General features: G+C 41.9%; 1 protein-coding gene across 1 annotated transcript in view; it reads right to left on the bottom strand.

Moving 5' to 3' along the window:
* LOC119421421 (histone deacetylase 5) overlaps positions 1-24,293 on the bottom strand; it is a gene marked incomplete at its 3' end in the record, with an annotated part of 271,884 nt that overhangs the window by 169,397 nt on the left and 78,194 nt on the right. Inside the window, 1 exon segment of the mRNA XM_037688782.1 lies at positions 8,586-8,729. Coding sequence (XP_037544710.1) covers positions 8,586-8,607 — 22 coding nt within the window.

Genomic DNA, 24,293 nt, shown 5'->3' with positions numbered 1-24,293 from the left:
TTTTTAAAACTGAAGACGTTTCGCTAATCATCCGAGGAGCACTCACAATTCAATGAAAAAAGGAATATGGGATTAAAGTTATAAAGCTGTGGTGTTCTGTAAGCTTGCTGGAGATTGATCTGCATGTGTCAGTCTCCATAATACAAGCTTACGGCACACCACAGCTTTATAACTTGAATCACACTCCTCGTTTCATTCAATTGAGAAAGAGCCTCGGATGAAAAGTGATACATCTTCAGTTACAAATAAAGTCCAGTTTTTTTATTTCTGTATTTTTTCGGTTTTATCTGTAATGAGTACTGAAAAACGTAACCATGATACAGAATGTCCATGTGTTGTAAATGAACATTGCAGTGGAGTTAAAAAGGTGTAGGAATTGTGTAATCTACGTTTACAATCATCCTCATTCAGGAGGTTTTCAGTCATTGCATGTCAAACACCTCGGCCATGATGTCCATCTTGTGGATCCAGCAGCTTCTGCATGTTTTTTGCCCAAGGTCAAAAATTCTCTCCACGACTTTCACTGTGGTACAAAGGAGCACTAACTTAATATTACTTAACAGCACTTCAATCATGAAGATAATTTGCGACAGCTTAATTTAAAGAGCTGCGTGATAAGCATAAGCTCTGAAAGAGTTGTTAAATGTCAAATCAAATGTAGGTTATTATGTAATGTACGTTATATATATATATATATATATATACATATATATATATACATATATATATATACATATACACACAAATCAAATTACCAAAAGACTTTATTAATCCCAGAGGGAAATTAAATGTAATTCATCATCCTGGTTTCATTAAAGAGTTGTTCTAGATGCTGATGCTGTGGGCAGGAAGGATCTCTAGTAGCAGTATGTCTTACAAGGGATCTGAAGAAGTCTCTGGCTGAAGACATATATATATAAATATTAAAATAGATTAATAAATATATGCATAAACAAATATAAAGTTCTTGTTGTAGGTTTTGGTTCTTTGTTAAAAACAAAAATTAAAGAGTATACAGTTTTTTTAAAACTACAGCCGCTAAAAAACGCAGCTTATGTGATAGAAGCACAGCAGCAGTGTTTGTTTTGCCATTTTTACACGAACCTGGTAATAAGGCACGTCTGTACATTAAAAAAACAAGAATAATTATTAATCCATGTTTATTTTCAAATCAACACTTTAACGTTCACTTGTATCTAAGGAAGGCTGGGGAGGTAAAAAAAGATTAAGGGGTGGAATTAGGATAAGTTACAGCTCATGAGGTACTCCATCACAGCATCTCTGACACCTCGGCCCTGCTCTCCATCTTGCGGGACAGCGACCAGGACGGGCAAAAAAAAGAAGCAACGAGGTCATCCATTTTGGTTGTGTGTTGTTTTCCAGCTCTTCTTCTTCTAATACATGTTAGTGGTGCTTAGAAAAGAGTTTAATGTAGCACTACCGCCACCAGCTGGTAAGGTGCGTTGATATTAATAATCCGCCCACTAGAGGTGAACAATCCGCCCACTAAACGGGAACTATAGGCAATGTGGAGACAGAAAAATAGAGGTCCCACCAGAACCGGACACAACAGGCTACAACAAGAACCAGACCTGTGGATACCAGGCTTTTGTCACGCCCCCTCCTCCATTGCTGGCCCTCTTCCTTGTTGCAATAGAGGAGGGGGTGTGACAAAGAGACCGTCTTAGCACCAACATAACTGGTTTGTTCCACTTTGGAGTAAGCTGTTGGGGGAAGAATCAGTTTTGTGTTGTGTGTTTCCTTGACTCATGAAGCCTTCCGAATCGAAGGCAAAACGTTTCAGCACAAAAAAAGAAACTGTCCAGATGACCAGACTGAAAAATGTTGGATAGTATACCTGGATTATTGAGTATGGATTTTGTTGTTAATCTAATGGAAATTGCTGCTGTAACTTGATTCTTTTAATAAGCCATGTAGCTTGCAATGATCCCAGGTTTTGAACAGGTGTGACACTGGTGTGTGGGAACAGTGTGCACATCTGATGTTGCTCACAGTGGTCCTCAATGTACTCAGAGAAATTAAATTCTCTTGTCTGATGAAACAAAGATTGAACTCTTTGGTGTGAATGCTGGGCATCATGTTTGGAGGAAACCAGGTGCTGCTCTTCACCAGGCCAATACTAGTATTTCCTCTACCATTACACAAGGACGCCCCCCCACCCTGTCAACAGAACCGAGCGCCCTGCCTACCGAACTGTCCGTCCACCCTACCCCCAACCCCGACAACTGCCGGCATTGATGTAGCATTAAGCAAGCGGCGTGCAATACAGAAGTGCTTGCTAAGAAACAAGAGAGGTAGTTCTCCGTCTGCCTCACACTGAGCAGTTTACTTCACCCAACCTACAAAAATCACAGAAGAGATGGGCGCCCTGCCAAGGCAAGTAATCTAGGGAAAACATTGAATAACATCCTACAGTGAAGCATGATGGTGGCAGCATAATGCTATGGGGATTTTTTTTCAGCAGCAGTAACTGGCAGACCAGTCAGGATAAACGGAAAGATGAATGCAGAAATGTACAGATATCCTGGATGAGCACTTTTGACCTCAGACGGGAGATGGTTCATTTTACTGCAGGACAACGACCCCAAGCACATGGCCAAGATCTCAAAGGAGTAAATGGACTGTACTTATATAGCGCTTTTCTATCTTATCAAGATACTCAAAGCGCTTTACACTACATACAATCTGTGCCCTCATTTACCCATTCATATAGCACTCTACTAGATCTCTACAAAGCTAATTGAACAAATCATTCTAAAGAGACTAATCAGTGCTTTATCACATTCATACACCAATGGGACACACAACGGAGGCAACAAGGGGTTCAGTGTCTTGTCTAGGAACACTTCGGCATGTGACTGCTAGTGGATTCGAACCCCAACTCTTGCATTGGAGGACGACTGCTCTAACCACTCAGCCACAGCTGCCAGGACCACTCTGTGAAGGTTCTGGAGTGGCCAAGTCAGAGTCCAGATTTGAATCTGATTGAACATCTCTGGAGATATCTGAAGATGGCTGCACAGTCATCCCCCATCCAACCTGATGGAGCTTGAGAAATATTTCAAAGAAGAATGGGATAAACTGTCTAAAGATATGTGTGCTAAGCTTGAAACATCATATTCAAAATGACTGGAGAATGTAATTGATGCCACAGGTGGCTCAACAAAGTATTAAGCAACAACTATGAATACTTACTTAAATGAGATCAGAATCAGAATCTGCCATTATTGTCATTACACCGAACAACAACAAAACTTCATTTCAGTGATTTCTTAGTTGTCTATCCTGATGCATGCTCAACAATCCTGGTAGAAAAATCCAAAAAAGTTAAGTTTGGTCGTCTGGACATTAAAAAAAAAAGTAGAAATGTTTCATCTTTCATCCAAAAGAATTATTCAGTCCGAGGTGCTGTATACAGCTCAGGCTTATAAATAACACCTTCTCAAAGTGGATCAACCAGTTTTGCTGCTGACAGCCAAAACCAGCTGCTCACATGATCAAGGAGGACCATCAGCCTAATGATGGATCGTTAGCACCCTGATGGCTGTTTGTTATTCACAGGGGGCTGAGTGATACTAGCAATAACAGCAATGTAAGCAGGGGACAACTGAACATGGAGGCCTCCACCCCTATTTAATGATGGATGTTTTTTTTTCACAAAGATGGACTCCTTAACTTCTCTCTCAAACCATCGTTCCTTTCTATCCAGGATGTGAACATCTTCATCCCTGAAAGAGTGACCGCTGGCCTGGAGATGAGTGTAGACCGCAGAGTCCTGGCATGATGATGTTGCTCTTCTGTGCTGGGCCGTCACTTTGGCCAGTGGCTGTTAGTTTCCCCGATGTAAGACTGAGCACAACCCTCCTGACACTGAACAGCATACACAATATTACCAGTTTCTGCTGGGGAGCTGGATTGGTTAACTGGACATCATTAACTTCACGCAGACTCTCTCACTGGTACATTTTCATCTTTAAATCACTTCTTGGTCTGCTGCCTTCATACATCTCCTCCTACATGTCTCTGCGTGAGTGCAGCTACGGAGTGCGCTCTCAGGACATTATTACCTGCAGTGTTCCCTCAGTGAGGACTGAACTAGGCAAAAGGGCCTTATCCTACTCCGCTCCTGTTTCCTGGAATATCTTACAAAAAGATTTGAAGCTCTCGACCTCTCTAAGTGGCTTTAAGAATCTGTTGGACTCCTGGCAGGGACCAATGCAGACATGTTCCTGTTTTTAGTTTTATACATTTGTCTTGGAATCTAGCTGTTTTTTTTTTTTTTTTGTTACCTTTTTCCCTTTTAGCCATCCTATTTGTTAAAAAAAAAAAAAAAAAAAAAAACTAGTATGAGTTTTTATAACTGCTTATTGTTGTTGCTGTTGTCCATTGTTGTCATCTTTCTTTGTTGAAATCAGGTCTCTCTTGTAAATGAGTCCTCGAGGCTCAATGGGATTTACCTGTATAAATAAAGGTTGATTGATCTTTGGGATGAACCAGTCATTGCCGTAATGCATTTTGGGGTTTAAAAGCCACTGGGACGTTATGTTTAGAAAATAAACGTCTCAGTTTCTCTGATACTCCCTCAACATACGGAATGACCACTGGTCTGGGTTCCTCCTTTTCACCTGCTGACTGACTGGAGTCCTGTTTGGGTTTCTTCTCAACTTTCAGGAAGGCCCAGTTAGGATATCCACATTTCTCTAGAGCCTGTCTTGTGTGGGATTTATCCTTCTGCCTGGCTCCTAAGTTAGTGGGGACGCTGTCTGCTCTGTGGTACAGAGTCCTGATGACTCCTAACTTGTGCTCCAAAGAGTGATGGGAGTCAAACTGAAAATACTGGTCTGTGTATGTAGGTTTGCAATACACCTCAGTTTGCAAATGTCCTCTATCAGAGACTGAGACCTCACAGTCCAAGAAAGCCAACCTGCCATTCATTTTTTTTTCATTTAGCTTTATTTATACTGGTAGTCTCATTGAGCCACGAGAACTCATTTTCAACAGAGACCCGTTTAGGGAGCAGATGGGGGTTAAGGGCCTTGCTCATGGGCCCAGAGTGGGGCGAATGAGGGTGGGGGCAAGTGTGGGTACTTCACCTACCCCACCCACATTTTTGATGTTGTCGGTACCGGGGCTTCAACCGGCGATCTTCCGATCACAGGCCCACCTTCTAACCTCTGTGCCACCACTCCCCCACTCCGTGCTCAGTTGTCCCCCGCTTACAATGCTGTTATTGCTAGTATCACTCAACCCCCTGTGAATAGTAAACAGCCATCAGTGTGCTAATGATCCATTGTTAGGCTGATGGTCCTTCTTGAGCATGTGAGCAGCTGGTTTTGGTTGTCAGCAGCAAACTGGTTTATCCACTCTGAGAAGGTGCTATTTAAGAGACTGAGCTGAATACAGCACCTCTGACTGAGGAAGTCTCTCGGATGAGAGACAAACGTTTCTATATTTTTTTGCTTTGTTTTTTTTTTTTTTAATGTCCATAGGACCAGATTGAACTTTTTTGGATTTTTCTACCTGGATTATTGAGCATGCATCAGGATCTTTTTAATATAATATATTCCAAAAAATTATAACAGTTGCCCTGAGGTTGTAATTTCTCTTGATGCCGAAAAAGCATTTGACAGAGTGGAATGGGAGTACCTTTTTGCTGTCCTAAAAAAATTTGGTTTCGATAGCAATTTTATTTCTTGGATTCAACTTTTATATACCTCACCACAGTCATCTATGAATACCAATGCATTGAACTCTGACTATTTTACTTTATCACGTGGTACACGTTAAGGTTGTCCACTCTCACCTTTGCTCTTTGCGTTAGCAATAGAGCCTCTCTCTGTAACTCTTAGAACCTCTCCCCTGTTTCAGGGGGTAACTCGTGGTGGTACAGAGCATAGGGTTGCTTTATATGCAGACGATTTATTATTATACTTTTCAGATCCAATAACTCACCTCTCTTCTATCATAGAAATACTAATTTGCAAAAATAAAAAAAAACATTTTTTTACATTGTCATAATGGAGTATTGTGTATAGAATTTTAATAAAAGATAGAACTTTATTGATCCTGCAGGAAAATATTTTGAAGAAAGAAATTAATTTTAAAATAATTTGTAATAAGCCTTCAACAAGAAAATGTGGAAACAATGAAGTGCTGTGAATACTTTCCAGATGCACTGTACATATATGGTACAGTGTTTCCCCTAGATAACTTGCCTTGGCAGGGTGCTCATCTTGTCCGTGATTTTTTTTCCCGCTTGTCCTGTCAGGCATTGTGACACTCAGAATTATTATCTGAGTGTCAAAGTGATGCCCAACAGATTTACTTTCACAAGCAGAGCATTAGGGCTGGCCTTAATGCTCCACTTGATATATAAATTAAATTTTATTAGAATTTGATTTGGGCTTGTTTCAAATGTAATGGACATGGGGATGAAAAACAAAGAAGAAAACAAAGCAGAAAAGTGGGAGAAAGGTTAAAAGGTAAAGAAGGAGAGGAATAGAGGAGAGAGAGAGGTATAAAGAGAACACAAATCAACATCATTGAAGTCTGCCTCTAGACCTGCTGAAAGAAAAAAACAAGACCAAACCGAGAAACCACAACAACAAGCAACATATATAATGATACTAATAACATCATTAGAAAGTATTTTATAAAGTACATGGTAATACAATATATATTTAGTGGCCACCACAACACAATTGAGTGTATATCTGATAAACACCTGAATCTAAACACCTGTGTGAGCATGCTTATCACTATAAGGTTTCTCGATAAAAATGTTCAATCGTGGATGTGGGGACCCACAGACCCATCCCCACAGGACACGATGGTAACACAAGGAAGACCGGAGCCACAGACACATAGCGGTCCCCAAGCCTGGAGCTCCGGGAGTCCCCCAACAGGGACACCTGCACCCCAAGAGAGAGAAGCAAAGGGAAGCCCCGGGCAATCCCCAGCAACCACAATGCAGAAACCCCAGGAGGCTGCAGCGATGAGTCCACAGGCCCCGCCAGCAACTCATCCCTTCAGAGTAGATCCGGCCATGGACACTGAGCCCCAGGTCCCGAGGTCATACCACCCCCCAACAGAGGCCCGACAGAGCCAGGGCACCCAGGCCCCGGCAGGCAGCCACCAGGGCAGGCCTGCACACACCTCTCCATCCAGCCCCAGATGCTGAGAGCCGCCAAAGGACCGGCAGCAGGGGGGCCCAACACGGGAGGGGATCGCGACAGGGGGAAGTAAACCCCACATTAAATGGGGGGCCCAAATTGATCCATGAGAGGGGACCACCTAAAACCCAACCTGCGACATAAACAGGCACACAGAGACAGCCCGAAAGAGCCTCTGTTGGGTCGTCCATGCACCCCACCCACCCGACAGCGACCGCAAGCCAGCCCCAGGCCGGGGGCCAGAGCAGCAGGGAGCAGCAGCTGAGGAAGGCTGGCCCAGCACACCAAGGACCAGGCACCCCAACAGCCCCACACCACAGGCCCAGAGAAGCCCCAGCATGCCACCTATGCAACCCCCCATACACACAGCACCCCCCACCGCAAATGTCACACCAGGCCGACCAGCCAGCACCCCGTCAAAGCGAAGCCACGCCCCCGTCCACTGCCATACACCACCAACGACCACACACACACAACCACAGCTGACCCCTCACTGGAACCTGGCAGCCATCCCAGCCAAAGGGCCAGTCATCGCAACCAGGAACCCTGATCAAAAAATCCGAACAACCCAGGGAGAACCGGAGCACCGGCCCCATCCCCAATTGCCCCCCAAGGCCCAATGCCCACCCACAGCCCAGACCCCAACCAGGCAGTCTTACCCCCCCACACACACACGCACTGCCCCTGACCCCAAATGTCAAATGTTCGTGATTTTTGTCGACTGGGGGACGGGGGGTGGGGACACACGTCTGAACTGTACGCTGTGCGTACAGACAGTTTTTGGTTTTTTTTTTTTTTGGGGGGGGGGGGGTCAGCGTGAGGGTTCAGCTACCTTTAGCTTAGCTTGGTGCTAGCTTAGTGCTACGTCAGTGCACTGGGGGGGGAGCGGTGTGTGTGTGCACGCAGTTCGGTTTGGTAGCCTAGGTGGGGCGCCCTGCTTGTATAATGGTAGGGGGAACACTGTTGTAGCACAATTTTGGATTTTGCACAGCAACCCAATTTTCAAAAGGAAACTTTTTTTACACCTAAATGTAGCCACACAGCAAAATACCAAAAAAGAGGTTGGTACCTCACTTATTTTTGAAGTTATCATGCTTGCAACATTCACAGACAGAAGACATTTTTAATTTCCCTTCTTCAGTCCTAAATGGGGTACAAACATTTTTACTGTCCAAGGTTTGCAGGCGGACAGTTAAGATCTAAAAACACATGGATAAAACTCACAGCAGATCCTCACAAGACCAAACATGGATCCATTCATTCAGCCTTTACATTAAGCATACAGCAAATGTTTGGCTAATATGGACCAAGACCAAACATCCCATAATGAGCAAACAGTCCCTGTGCGATTTATTTTGCTTTTATGAAACCTGAGAGAAGCAGGAGACTCACCAGATGTCTGCAAAAAATTCATGAAGGCCACACGTGGACTTCCTATGCTTGAGCTAAAGTGGGTCTTTGGACTTGGCCATGAGGAGGAGAACCAGAGAACAGGCAGTTAGATGAACCAGACTTTCTTCTCAGGATGGACTTGGTCTGTAGAACACAAGAAACCATTTGTATCAGTCACTCTGCAAACCTGCCCCATCAACAATAAATAAAATATCAGTTTTAATACTAACTTACAGCAGTTCAAACATTAACAATGGTAAGCTACTTCAGACAAACAGGGTTTTTTTTTTAAATGAAGAAGGGAGATTTTCAACAAAACAAGACAAACTACTATAAAGCAATTTATAGTGATGATGTGGATAAGCAAAGACCTTGTATGGGAGTTGTTTTGTCTTTTTTCAACTGCTGAAGTTGTTGTTTTTGTTTCATCAGTTTGTCAGGAATGACAGGATTTCATGTGTTGGTGTTTGTAAAAAGAAAGCAAAACATTTGAAACTCTTTTAGATGTACGTACACCCAGTGGCTATCTCCTCAATAATAGGCAGACTACTCAAATGTCTGGCGCCACCTACTCTGACTGACAACTTCTACATTTCTTTTTCCTTTGGAGTCAATCGACAAATCAGCGTGTGACTCACATAACAGATTTCAGAACATTTTTAATAACAGAGATGCCATTTCCTGCATTTTGGTGTATTTTAACGGGTTTTTATACATCAATATTTACTTACATTTGTAAACACAACAAAAATCACTATTTTGGAGAGGAACAGCAGGTTGTGTACAGCAGCACCGATTCTGTCAGATGTCCTAGCCCCCCCTCCTCCCTCACCTCACTTCATGGTTCTGAGCTGAACTCTTCTCCACTCTTGCTCCAGTCGCGTGGCACCGTTTGAAGCACCTGAAGGCTTCAATTCTCTGTTGTCCAACTAAGGACAAGCAATGGTATAAATGGTATGGTATAAAATTTATTCGTTTTAAAAAACAAAACAAAACAATTCCATAAACTATATAAAAAAATACAAGAGATTTCAAATGAAAGGCAGCAGAAAGAAGAAAAAAATCTTATTATATCTGCCCCTTTTTTCAAACAATTAGTTCATTCATAATAATCTTCAAGTAACAGAACAAAACGAATAACTCTGATTTTTCTAACTCCAATACAATACACATTAAGCTACTTCATATATATATATATATATTTTTTTTTAACAATTCAGCTTTGATCTTTTTCTTGAATGTACACATTGACTTGTCATTTTTCACATCACTCTCTAGAACATTCCACAATCCAACTCCTTGGATTGAGGTAGACCTTCCCTTCAGACTAGTTCTGAATTTTGGTTTGACAAATATCTCTATCCCATTAAGATTGTAACAACTTTGTCTTTTAACAAAATTTCTTTGGATATTTAATGGTAATGTGTTATTTTGAGCCCTATACATAACTGATAAAATACTGTAATCTACCAAATCATGGAACTTCAATAACTTTAGTTGATAAAATAATGTGCTTGATGGGTGACTGTAATGCTTTCTGGTGATGATTCTTACAGCTATTTTCTGTAAAATAAAAATAGGTTTTGTAAATGTTTTACATGCTTTCCCCCAAACATCAATGCAATAGATTAAATGTGGAACAATGATTGTGTTATACAACATGTTTGTTTGTTTGTTTGTTTGTCATTTTTATTCATTTCATATTTAAAACACAAAAACAATTTAGAAACCAAATGAAAAAAAAAAAGTCATAAAATGCAAGGTAGCAGAAGAAGAAAAAAATATCGTCATATCTGCCCCTTGTTTAAAACAAAAACAATTCAAACAATCAATTCAAACAATAATCATCTATAAGTAATATAACAAAATAAATAACTCATGACAATTTTACGTATTTATATGTATCTTTCCAAAATTTTAATCTTAATCTTAAAACATGTACAGAGCTTTATCACTTAATAATTCCCTGACTTTGTATAATACTGCAATAGATTTAGATATTTTTGTTCTTACAGAATTTATGTGATTTTTCCATGTTAGCTGTTCATCAATGATTACACCCAAAAATTTCATCTCATTAAGTACAAATCTCAACACCCCCAATTTTAAATGGATCATCAACAGTTCTCTTTTTGTTACTGAATATCATGTATTTAGTTTTATTTAAATTTAATGATAATTTATTAAGTTTAAACCAAGTTTGTATTTGATCAAATTCTGTCTTCATCAATTCCAACATCCGTTTTATATCTTTACCCAAACAAAAAAAATGTGGTGTCATCTGCAAAAAGGACACATTTGAGGAGTCCTGATACATTTACTAAGTAATTCACATATAAAATAAATAACTTTGGTCCAAGTACAGAGCCTTGAGGAACTCCACATGTGATATTGCAGAGTTCAGATCTTACACCATTTATTTGTACAAACTGTATCCTATCTTTCAAATAGCTAGATACCCAGTGTAATGCTGGTCCTCTTATACCATATTTATTCAATTTTTCAAGGAGAATAGTGTGGTCAATAGTATCGAATGCTTTTTTAAAATCAACAAAAAATACTAACACAATACAGTTCCTTCTCAAAAAATTAGCATATTGTGATGAAGGTCATTATTTTCCATAATGTAATGATAAAAATGAAACTTTCATATATTTCAGATTCATTGCACACCAACAGAAATATTTCAGGTCTTTAATTGTTTTAATTCTGATGATTATGGCATACAGCTCATGAAAACCCAAAATGCCTGTCCCAAAAAATTAGCATATTTCATCCCACCAATGAAAGACAAGTGTTTTTAATACAAAAAACACCAACCTTCAAATAATCATGTTCAGTTATGCACTCAATACTTGGTCAGGAATCCTTTTGCATGAATGACTGCTTCAATGCGGCGTGGCATGGAGGCAATCAGCCTGTGGCACTGCTGAGGTGTTATGGAGGCCCAGGATGCTTCGATAGCGGCCTTAAGCTCATCCAGAGTGTTGGGTCTTGCGTCTCTCAACTTTCTCTTCACAATATCCCACAGGTTCTCTATGGGGTTCAGGTCAGGAGAGTTGGCAGGCCAATTGAGCACAGTAATACCATGGTCAGTAAACCATTTACCAGTGGTTTTGGCACTGTGAGCAGGTGCCAGGTCGTGCTGAAAAATGAAATCTTCATCTCCATAAAGCTTTTCAGCAGATGGAAGCATGAAGTGCTCCAAAATCTCCTGATAGCTGCATTGACCCTGCCCTTGATAAAACACAGTGGACCAACACCAGCAGATGACATAACACCCCAGTGACTGTGGAAACTTGACAATGGACCTCAAGCAATGTGAATTCTGTGTCTCCTCTCTTCCTCCAGACTCTGGGACCTTGATTTCCAAAGGAAATGCAAAATTTACTGTAATCAGAGAACATAACTTTGGACCACTCAGCAGCAGTCCCAGGCGAGATGCTTCTGACGCAGTCTCTTGTTCAAGAGTGGCTTGACCTGGGTAATGCGGCACCTGTAGCCCATTTCCTGCACACACCTGTGCACGGTGGCTCTGGATGTTTCTACTCCAGACTCAGTCCACTGCTTCCGCAGGTCCCCCAAGGTCTGGAATGGGCCCTTCTCCACAATCCTCCTCAGGGTCCGGTCACCTCTTCTCGTTGTGCAGCGTTTTCTGCCACACTTTTCCCTTCCCACTGACTTCCCACTGAGGTGCCTTGATACAGCACTCTGGGAACAGCCTATTCGTTCAGCAATTTCTTTCTGTGGCTTACCCTCTTGCTTGAGGGTGTCAATGATGGCCTTCTGGACAGCAGTCAGGTCGGCAGTCTTACCCATGATTGCGGTTTTGAGTAATGAATAAGGCTGGGAGTTTTTAAAAGCCTCAGGAATCTTTTGCAGGTGTTTAGAGTTACATCATTGATTCAGATGGTTAGGTTAATAGCTTGTTTAGAGAACCTTTTCATGATATGCTAATTTTTTGAGACAGGCATTTTGGGTTTTCATGAGCTGTATGCCATAATCATCAGTATTAAAACAATTAAAGACCTGAAATATTTCAGTTGGTGTGCAATGAATCTGAAATATATGAAAGTTTCATTTTTATCATTACATTATGGAAAATAATGACCTTTATCACAATATGCTAATTTTTTGAGAAGGACCTGTATTGTTTTTGATCGATAGCAGTAGTAATTTGTTCCATTAATTCCATGAGAGCCATTGATGTAGAGTTTTTTGCTCTAAACCCATACTGACTGCTACTTAGAATGTTTTGTTTAGTAATACATTTATCTAATCTGGTCACAAACAGTTTTCTAGAATTTTTGAGAACTGTGGTAATAAGGATATTGGTCTATAATTATTAAACCCACATTTATCACCATTTTTAAAGAGAGGAACTACCTTAGCTACTTTCATATTGTCTGGAAATATTCCTTTTGAAAATGATAAATTACAAATATATGTAAACGGCTCGATAACATAACTCATTATGTCCTTTACAAACATCATATCCATGTCCACCCAGTCTTTTGATCTCTTATCTGTAAGATTTTTTACTACATTCATTATTTCTTCTTTGTCAGTTCCATTAAGAAAAATACTGTTGTCACAACCTATAACTGAATGGTTCACATTATTGTCTACTTTTGGTATTTTAGCTGCAAGGCTTGATCCAACGTTCACAAAATGATGATTAAATCCATTTATAATTTCATTTTCATCATGGATTTCATCATCATCCTTCAAAAAATATTGTGAAATACCTGTTTTTGCTTTATGACTTTTCAGAACACTATTTATTACTCACCATGTAGCTTTCATATCACCATTACTTTTATTTAATAAATCACTATAATATTCCTTCTTGTGTTTCCTTATAATCGCTACTAATTTATTTTTATACTTCTTATATTTCTCTTCAGCCTCTTGTGTTCTCAATTTCAAAAAACATGTATACAAATAATTATTTTTTTTAAACAAGCATTTCTCAACCCTTTCATCATCCATGGTTGGTCAACAACATTTCTCTTTGTATAATTATTTTGCACACAATTATTTTCATACAGAGCTCCTAAAATATTCATAAACTCATCATATGATCTGTTCACATCATCAACATACACGTCTTTCCAGCTTTGTTTATGTAAATCATCTTTTAATTTGTCCATTGCTTTTTTTGATGTGTTTATTGTTTTTTCCTTAATTGTAATTTCTTTTGTAATGCTTTGATCATTTTTATAAATCATGAAAACTGGTACGTGATCACTTAAATCACTCGTTAAAATACCTCCCATCACATCCCCATTTGTTATATTTGTAAAAATTTAATCGATTATTGTAGCACTACGAGTTATAATTCTTGTTGGTTTTGATATTAACGGATAAAGATTTAAACTATACAATGAATTTGTAAATGTACTGATGTTATTTGAATCTGTTTTATTTCCCAGGTCAATATTAAAGTCTCCACACAAAAAAATGCTTTTAATAAATCTCTTGTCCAATAGTTGTAAGATTTTATCGGAGAATATTTATATATTTGATACTGGAGATTGATATACACAACTTATTAATATGTTTTTATCATTCTTGTTTATTATCCTGATACATGCTCAATAATCCAGGTAGAAAAATCCAGAAAAAGTTCAATCTGGTCGTCTGGACATTCAAAAAACAAGAAATCAAAAAAACAAAAAACAAAACAAAGCAAAAAAAATGTAGAAACGTTTCGTCTCTCATCCGAGAGACTTCCTTAGTCTGAGGTGCTGTATTCAGCTCAGTCTCTTAAATAGCACCTTCTCTGAGTGGATCAACCAGTTTGCTGCTGACAACCAAAACCAGCTGCTCACATGGTCAAGAAGGACCATCAGCCTAACAATGGATCATTAGCACTTAAAATATGCAATTAAATAGTCTCTTGATGAGATAATTTGTATTTCTGGATTCAAATCAATGAAATAACAGTTCCTGTCCCCTGAAGGTCTTCAGAGACAGATTGATGTCGGAGGCCTAGTTCACTACAGGTGTCAAGGATGACTCCAAGACTCTTGACCTGAGGTGAGCGGTATATCAGAGAGTTGTTAAGGGGGATTAGAAGATGTTCTAATTTTGAAATAGTTTTTGGTACCAACAAGAATGATTTCTGTTTTGTCACTGTTTAGTTGTAGGAAATTGTTAGAAAACCAATGATTTAGCTCATTGAGACAGTCAGTGAGGATGGTGGGTGGGTGGGTGGAGATTGGTTTTGTTGACAAGTAGAACTGTGTGTCATCAGCATAACAGTGAAAATGGACACCAAATTTGCGGAAGATGTGACCTAGGAGGTAAATGATGAAGAGGAAGGTTCCGAGGACAGAGCCTTGGGGGACACCTGTGGAGACAAGACTGGGAACGAAAGGATTTAAGCTAAATGAATTGAGTGAGGTCAGAGAGATAAGATTTGAACCATTCTAATGGAGTACCTGAGATGCCAATGGAGGTTAGTCTGTTAAGGAGGATAGAATGACAGATTATGTCGAAGGCAGAACTTAGATCAAGTAGAACTAGAGAATTTGCATTTCCTACGAAAATGCACGTGTGAATGCCATTTAAGGCCCTCCCAGCAAAGCACCACTCCGGCCATGCCGCGACCGCAGGAGCGTAAGCCACTCCACCCTATTGCCATCGCAAACGCTGTCATGCCAATCCTGCACACGTTCACCATGAGGCGCATTTCCTGAATCTTTGACATCGCCTTCCGTCCATTTCAGTACTAGTCCAGCTCCAGGTTTTACAAGTATACGTGAAATCCGACCTTTCAGACAGGAGTTACTGTGCCTTTCTGTTTGTTGTGAATGTTTGACGAGCACTTCATATATGCTTTTCCACATGTCGTGTGGTAATCAACAGTTACAGTTTCAGTTTTATAACTTACAAAGAATGAAGCTGGAAGAGTCACCCAATAATTGACTGTTTATTCTCTGAGTGGGTGGGCCTTAAGTGATGTCATGAATCAACAATGGACAGCAGCTCCCCCCGGCTTCTCTGCAGTCTTTTATCATCAAACTGACCCGTTTTTTGAACAGGACTAAAGTTGGTCCCCCTTCCAACCGAATTCGGTGTTCAGTGACTCAGAGAGCCAAACGGGATCGTCAAAAAAAACCAACATTTTGGTCCAAGACCGGTCGCTCCCACCCACTGGTCACTCTGAGCGCACCCTGCTGGCCAGGTTGCCCCTCAAGCTGGGGAGTTGTCACACGAAGGTCCGGTGTTTTTTCTTTCTCTATCTGGACTCCAACAAACTTCTCATCTGGACCTTTGTGGTTCTACCTGGTTCCGACAAGAATCGCCAGGTGGTATTTCGCGGGTTTTCTGCTGGACTGGCCCTCGTGGTGTCTTCATTGGTGTGGGGGAAGTGTACCTGTGTCCCCCGAACTGGACCAGAACCAAACAGAGTTGGCTGTGGGGGACTTCCGTCTTTAACAGAGCCGGTCTCAGCTTCAGTGAGCAGCCAGTTACCTTTTAATGAAGGACTGTCCACCTCCGTGGAATCGCTGTGTTCGCCTGGAGGAGACGCTCTGATGCTTTGAAGTGCCACCGGAACCGGACCGGAGCAGAACCAGGCCAGGGTTAACTTCAGCCTCTTCGCCTCTCATGCTGTGAAGCGCCGGAGCCGGACTGGAGCCGGACTGGAGCCGGACTGGAGCCGGACAGGAGCAGAACCGGACCGGACCAGTGACGACTTCAGCCTCAGCCTCTTCGGTCAGTCTCGCAGTTTTTCACCGGGGGTGCCTCTCGTTCTGTCGGGTGCGGAGGTGACGTGAGAAGCGGAGGAGCAGCGCTGTGTGGTGCTTGAGAGAAGTTCGGAGTTTGCATCAGAGTTGCTGCAGGCCTCCATCCAAACTCACCTCTCAGACTGCAGGTTTACTTGTGGTTCCTAGAATTTACAAAAATAGAATGGGAGGCAGATCTTTCAGTTATCAGGCTCCTCTCTTGTGGAACCAACTTCCAATCTCTGTCCGTGAGGCTAACACATTATCCAGTTTTAAAACTAGGCTTAAGACTTTCCTTTTTGCTAAATCCTATAGTTAGTGTCAGCTTGGGTATCCTGAGCTGTCCCTTAGTTATGCTGCTATAAGCTTAGACTGCTGGAGGACAAACTGACCACACTTTTTCACTCTGCTACTGTCTTTACTCACTCTGCTCAACCTGTTTTGTATTTGTAATTATTTTTTCTATCCTTAACATGTGTTTTTTGTCTTTCAGATACACCTGGACCTATACCTGGACCTACCATTCTATGCTCGTCTGTCTCTCCTTCCTGTCCTCTCAAACCAGATGGCCGCTTGTCCTGAGCCTGGTTCTGCTGGAGGTTTCTTCCTTTTAAAAGGGAGTTTTTCCTTTCCACTGTTGCCACTGTGCTTGCTCAGGATGGGCGACCGCGATCAAGCCAAGATTCAACTTGTCTGCTGCTTCCTTAAATAGAGAACTTTACTAATTGGCTTTTATGTATGTGAATGTTCCTGTAAAGTGCCCTGAGAAAACTTTGTTGTAATTTGGCGCTATATAAATAAACTGAATTGAATTGAATAATAATTAATTTTATTCCGGATCACACTGTTGTCCCCTTTTGACCTGAAACGAGCTAGGACCATGTCTTTCATTTCAGGAGGATTTTCTGGCAGCTTGTTCTGCTATTTGCTGTGAATTATCCGTTTATGCCTGTTGGTTCTGGACCCAGCTTCTGTTTCTCATGGGAGCATCCATCCATCTTCACAGGGGGGTCAGAGCCCCCCTCAGCCCAACTTAAACTGCAGTTGGACCACGTTGTCAGATTTGTTTGCCCATTTCATTTGTGACTTTTTATGGTCTGGGACTTTTCTGCACCATTTATATTATTGCCATTATTTTCAAATCTCAGATTATCTGGAGTCATTGAATCTTGTTAATACACTTGGATCTGCCCATTACTGCAACTTTCACTGTTTTGGGGTTCTGAATGATTGCGTCTTCATTAATGTTTCTCATGGTTCGATTATGGAGGCTAATTGTCACACTGTTAACTCCTGTAATTACACCAGTCACGAAAAACTCAAGAAAATGTCTGATAATAATGATTTTGGCCGTACCTAAAACCAGGCTGAAGCTCAGAGGAGATCAGGCGTTTTTAGTCATGGACCCTAAACTCTGGAACAATCTGCCTATCAACATTCGACAGGCCACCTCAGTCTCTGCTTTTAAATCTATCCTCAAAACACACCTGTACTCATTGGCATTTAACACAGTGTGATCTCATTTGGTATTTCATTGTTGATGATTGCGTTCATCCATTTTGCTTTTACTCCCTGACATTTAACGCAGGGTGATTTGATTAAGTATTTCATTGTTTCTCATTATATTTCATGTTTTTATGCTTTTATTCATGTTGCTGTAATATCTTGTTATTAATATTTGATCCTGAGGTCTTTTTTGGTTAGCACTTTGATAACAGTTACTGTTTTAAATGTGTTATATAAATAAATGTGACTTGACTTGTTACTACTCTCAGGGATTCAGCCCAACCCTAGACCCCACTAAAAATTATTCCACACCAAATGACTTTAAAAACATGTCAGGACTTCATTTTCTGCATGTAAACGCATGTAGCCTTCTGAAAAAACTTGATGCCTTGAAAATTCTGATCAGTTCTTCTGGGGCAGATGTAATCTTCATCTCTGAAACCTGGCTCAACAAATCTGTACTGAATAATGACCTGGTTATAAATGGATTTAACATCTACCACTGTGATCATCAAAAAAAAAGGGTGGGGTGGGGGGTGAAGACGCAATTTACATCTGAGATTCTCTGGTTTCGAGTCTTGTGTCTGCAAAAACAATTCCAAACCAAATTGATGCCTTAGCTGTAAACATAACTTTTTTTTAATAGGATAGAAAGAAAGAAAAGACAAAGTAAGACTCCAAAATATAAGAAATATACACAAAGAGAGCACACGGCAAAACACCCGGCCACTGTCTGTTCACCTGCAAAGAACATGACAAAACACAGCAACAAAATACATGCGTATAAAGAACTTAAAATATTCATGGCTTTGCAGTAAGTTTCCATAAATATATATACCCATACCTACGCCTATATACATACATACATACACATGAATATACATGAATATACATATCTACATATAAAGCCTACATAAGCATCCCTGCTTCTATTTGTGTGTGGTTGTGAGCATGCATAAGTGTATAAGGCTTCTCTAATAGAACATTTAATAGTAACTGTGAAGCAGCAGAGACCCGACCCCCAAGACCAGAGGCAGACGAAAAAGGGGGGACCAGAGCCCAAGACCCCAGGAGGGACCCTGACCGCGGAGCCCCCAGAGCCACCCACACAGGACGAACAACTCACCCACCCCCCATAACGGACCACAGGGGAGAACCGGAATATCCCCACCAGCGACCACATACAGTGACCCCCCGGGGCCAACAGCGACAAACTCATAGGCCTCCGTCGGAACCTGCCGCACTGATGTAGGTCCAGGTCCGGGCACCGAGGCCCGGGCACCGAGGACTCACACCACCCAGGCCAAGGCCCAACAGAGCCAGAGGACCCGAGCCCCACCAGGCAGACACCAGGCCGAGCCGACACAAGCCCAAGCGCCCAGCCCCCAACACCAAGGGCCCCAAGTGCGCCGGCAGGCAAGGGCACACCCCACCAGGGGGCCGTGCAATAGGGGCGCGATGCCAAGCACCCCCAGTTGTATCAAAGAGGGGGCAGTCCGAGTCTCGGCCTAACAAATACCCATTCATACACAGACACAATCACACAATCCCAACCTCAGTCTCACATTCACTCACTCAAAGACATACAATAACGATACTTTTCATTCTTATTCCCAATACGCACTCTATACCCCCCAGGTCCAAGACATGTACCTGCCCTCTACAGGGGGCAGCCCATGCCCAAACCCAGGAGGTAAACCCATTCATTCTCAAGCGGAGAAGAGCCAATACCCCAGACCCGGCCCAGGCCATGCCCCGCCGACAGGACACCCCCCCACCATGAAGAGGACACGCCACCGACCACCCCCACACACCGCCAACAACCAAGCACGCGCCCCCAGCTGACCGCCCGCCAGGCCCCGGCAGCCACCCCGGCCAGCGGGCCAACCATGGCACCCAAGAGCCAAGCTCAGGGGGTCCAAACAACCCCAGGGAGAGCACAGGGAGAGCACAGCGCCAGCACCGCCCACGGCAACCCCCTAGACCCTGAACCCCCACATAGTCCTGGTCAATAATAATATCTTGTTATTAATATTTGATCCTGAGGTCTTTTTTGGTTAGCACTTTGATAACAGTTACTGTTTTAAATGTTTTATATAAATAAATGTGACTTGACTTGTTACTACTCTCAGGGATTCAGCCCAACCCTGGACCCCACTAAAAATTATTCCACACCAAATGACTTTAAAAACATGTCAGGACTTCATTTTCTGCATGCAAACGCATGTAGCCTTCTGAAAAAACTTGATGCCTTGAAAATTCTGATCAGTTCTTCTGGGGCAGATGTAATCTTCATCTCTGAAACCTGGCTCAACAAATCTGTACTGAATAATGACCTGGTTATAAATGGATTTAACATCTACCACTGTGATCATCAAAAAAAAAGGGTGGGGTGGGGGGTGAAGACGCAATTTACATCTGAGATTCTCTGGTTTCGAGTCTTGTGTCTGCAAAAACAATTCCAAACCAAATTGATGCCTTAGCTGTAAACATAACTTTGAATGGAGACCAGATCTTATCTGTAGTGGGTTGTTATTGTCCCCCCTCAGCAACACCTGAGGCTCTGTCCTCCCTGAAGGAATTCCTTGGAAATTTAAAATTCAAAGAGATTTTTTGGCAGGAGATTTCAACATTGACTGGGATAAGTCGACCCCCCTCTGTGATAAATTTTTCATTCATTCATTCATTCAACCTTTATTTAAACAGATAAACCACATTGAGCCTCGAAGACTCATTTACAAGTGAGACCTGTTTGGACAGACAACAACACTGGTTAACTGGACACATGTAAGAGTTGGAGGCAAAAAAATTCCTATCAGACTTTTTTTTTCCTGCCTGAGGAAAAAAAAACCTAATATTAAAAAAACACCTCGCACAAACAGTACATAGTGATGTAGACATTCAGCAGACGGAGGAGACGAGAGCAGTCAGCAACATTTATAGATGCTCTCGAGGTCAATGTAAGAGTTCTGATAGGATGTAATAATCAGTCAATGTCCTCGGGTGAAATCCATAAACATTCTCGAGGTATGTTGAGGAATGGCCAAGAATAACGTATATGAAAATCCAAGAGGCCTGAATTTATTTATTTTTTCATTTACCCTTTATTTATCCAGATAGTCTCATTGAGCCACGAGAACTCATTTTCAAAAGAGACCTGTTTAGGAAGCAGATGGTGGGGGTTAAGGGCCTTGCTCAGGGGCCCAGAGTGGGGTGAATGAGGGTGGAGGGAGGTGTGGGTGTTTTACCTTTTCCACCCACATTTTGATGTTGACTGTACTGGGAGGTGAACCTGCGACTTTCCGATCACAAGCCTATCTTCTAACCTCTGCGCCACAAAGTATATTCAGCTGGTTCCATCTGGTTATCAGTTGGAAATTCCTCAGGGAGGGGGTGGTGAGCGTCAGATCACATGTTCTCCAGGCAAATTCAGTTAAGATGGCCTTCAAGGCCAGCCAAGGGAGCCAACTTCAGATAAACACACAGTTGTTTTGGGGACAGGCAGAACTTAATGACATCTACCTTCAGTCTGTGTTGGTCGAATCGGTTCCGAAATGTCCAAAATACATGGCCACACCGATGGAATGTGACTGAGTAAAATCCCCAAGCCATTCAGCCCAAAGCATTTGAGTCTGGGTACTCGAGACACGAACCAAGCCATCATAAAGGTAAGCAGTGGGATCGAGTCCAAATTTGCTGCCGACAACTTCCTTGATTATAGATTAATTCAAGGAACGTTGCCTGTCACTCAATCTAACTCAACTGATCGACTCTCCCACTAGACTAAACAAAAAACGTCTTGAAAAATCCTCCATCTTAGACCTGTTTCTAACTAATATGCCTCACAAATTCCCTGGTACAGGTGTATTCCCTAACATTTTAAGTGATCATTGTGTGACAGCTACCCTCAGAGATATTAAACCTCCACTTTCTAAGCCCAGATTAATTTAAAAAAAGGATTTGAAATGTTTTTGCGAATAGTCATTCCTCTGGGATCTATCCCACTTTGACTGGCATTGTATTCTATTAACTGACGATGTGAACACCGCTTAGAACTATTTTCATAATAGTGTCATTTATTTTGTGAACAAACATGCTCCTTTTCGTCCGTTCAGAATAAAGGGATGAGACAGCCCCTGGTTTACTCCAGAGCTAGCTGACCTCCTGCACCGGAGAAATCATCTTTGGGCCGCAGCGAGAAAATCTGGCTCAGACACTGATTAGTTGAGTTTTCGGCAGATGAGGAATAAATGCACAACTGCCATCAAAACGCAACTATTTCTTATCTCAGACCTCCAAAAATCTAAACGACCCCAACAGATTCTGGAAAACCATCAAATCTCTCTCAGGCAGCCCCCAATCATCTGACCTCCCATCACAACTTCTCATTAACTCTGTTCCTGTGTCAAATAAGCACGAGATCTTGAACTGTTTCAACAAACATTTTGTTGCTTCTAGTTCTTTATTTGACACAGTTACTAATGGAAAATCAGCCACTTCACTTAATAACCAAACTTCTACAAATCAAATCCCTCCTACAAGTCAATCTTCAGTTAATCACACCTTCTCTTTTTTTTCTCCATTCTCAGTTAGTGAGGTAAATAAACTGTTAAAAGGTCTTGATCCTAAAAAAATCTGCAGGACCAGATGAACTTCCACCTTATTTCTTAAGGCTCGCTGCTTATATTATTGCAGTCCCTGTGACCCACATCTTTAACCTGTCCATAAGCCAAAACTCCATTCCAGATGCTTGGAAAACAGCCACCTCAAGGGAGGTGACCCCACCTCACTGAACTATTATCGACCAATCTCTAAACTCTGCATTTTATCTAAGGTTCTGGAAAAACTGATTACCTCTCAAATAAAAAATTTCCTGGAGTTAACATCTTACCTCGTCATCAATTTGGTTTTAGGAAACAACACAGCACAACGACTGCTTCACTGAAGGTTCTTAATGACATTGTTGAAGCACTGGATGTTAAGGATTATTGTACTGCACTTTTCTTAGACCTGTCTAAAGCTTTTGACACTGTGGATCATAACACTTTGTATCATAAGCTCTCAGAAATCGGTTTCTCAGAACACACCATTAGTTGGTTCTCTAACTATCTCTCAGATTGGAGGCAATGTATTCAACATATTTGTACTTCTTCCAGTTATTTAACAGTCAACAATGGTGTACCACAAGGCTCATTCTTAGGACGCACCCTCTTTACAATCTACATAGGTAATGTAGGTCAAAACATCCATGATACATCCATATATTTCTATGCTGATGATACAGTTGTTTATTGTCGAGCTAAAACAGTTGATAAGGCTTTCCAGCTTTTGCAATCTGCATTCAACATCATCCAGTCTGATTTGTTCTGCTTCAAACTTGTTCTAAATGCCGACAAAACCAAAGGGATGCTTTTTTCAAACAGGAAGTCGGTCCCAGCAGTTCTTCTGATTTCATCCTCAAATGGTGTCCCAATTGAGTTTGTTGATTCCTATGAATATTTGGGTATCTTGGTCGACTCGCATCTCTCTTTTAAGCTCCATGCGGAAAACCTAGTAAAGAAACTAAAAGTTAAACTGGGTTTCTTTTTCAGGAACAGATCCTGTCTAACTCTGAATGCTAGGAAACGCCTTGTATCTGTGACCTTCCTTCCCTCCATTGATTAGGGTGACATTATTTACATGAACGCTCCTATAAGCATCCTGCAGATGTTAGATGCTGTCTGTCATGGTGCACAAAAGCCCCTTTTCCATTAGTACCGGTACGGGCCGACTGGACCCTACTTGGCCCGGTTCTGAGGCTTTTCCATTAGTACCGGTACTTAGCACCTGTTACTATTTTCAGTACCCTTGGCTCTGTGGTTCTAACCCGAACGAAGAGGTACTAAAACGTGATGTCAGAACACTGTCGGTCACGGTGCACCCCGATCCTCCCTCCGGAGCCTCGGAGCGCCAGGCTGGGCAGAGCGTCATCTCCCCGGCTCCAAGTTCAGCTGGTCACCGCGGAAGATCCTTCGATGTGCCGACTCGGAGGCTCGGGTTCCGGATACCAGCCTTGTGTGCTCAGAGCTCCGCTGGTCACTGCAAAGCTGGAGATGGGGACTCGCAGATGGACGTTGCCAGACCCCGGCCGCGCGTAATCATGAAGGCTGAATCCTGATCCCACCCGGCAGTCAAGCGGACGGTGGAAGCGATTTTTAAATAAAATAATATTTTGTTTTTATACAAAAAATGTTTTAAAAAATTGCTGAAGCGATTTAAAAATGATTATTATTTTTTTTACACGTAAAATGTTTTTTTAAATCGCTTCCACCGTTCGTCGCAGACCCGTCTCTGTCCGCCTGTCTGCGCGGGTCGGGCCTTCATGATTACGCGAGGCTGGGGTCTTGGAACAGCCTCTGTGAGTCACCAGCTGAGCTGGAGCTGGGAAGATGAGCCTGCCCATCCTGTCTCCAGAGGAGAGGATCGT

This window comes from Nematolebias whitei, chromosome 15 (assembly GCF_014905685.2).
Source record: "Nematolebias whitei isolate Nwh7 chromosome 15, NemWhi1, whole genome shotgun sequence".
NCBI classification, from domain to species: Eukaryota; Metazoa; Chordata; class Actinopteri; order Cyprinodontiformes; family Rivulidae; genus Nematolebias; species Nematolebias whitei.
The sequence above is the reverse complement of the archived record's forward strand: the minus strand, read 5'-3'. Positions and strand labels throughout refer to the sequence as shown.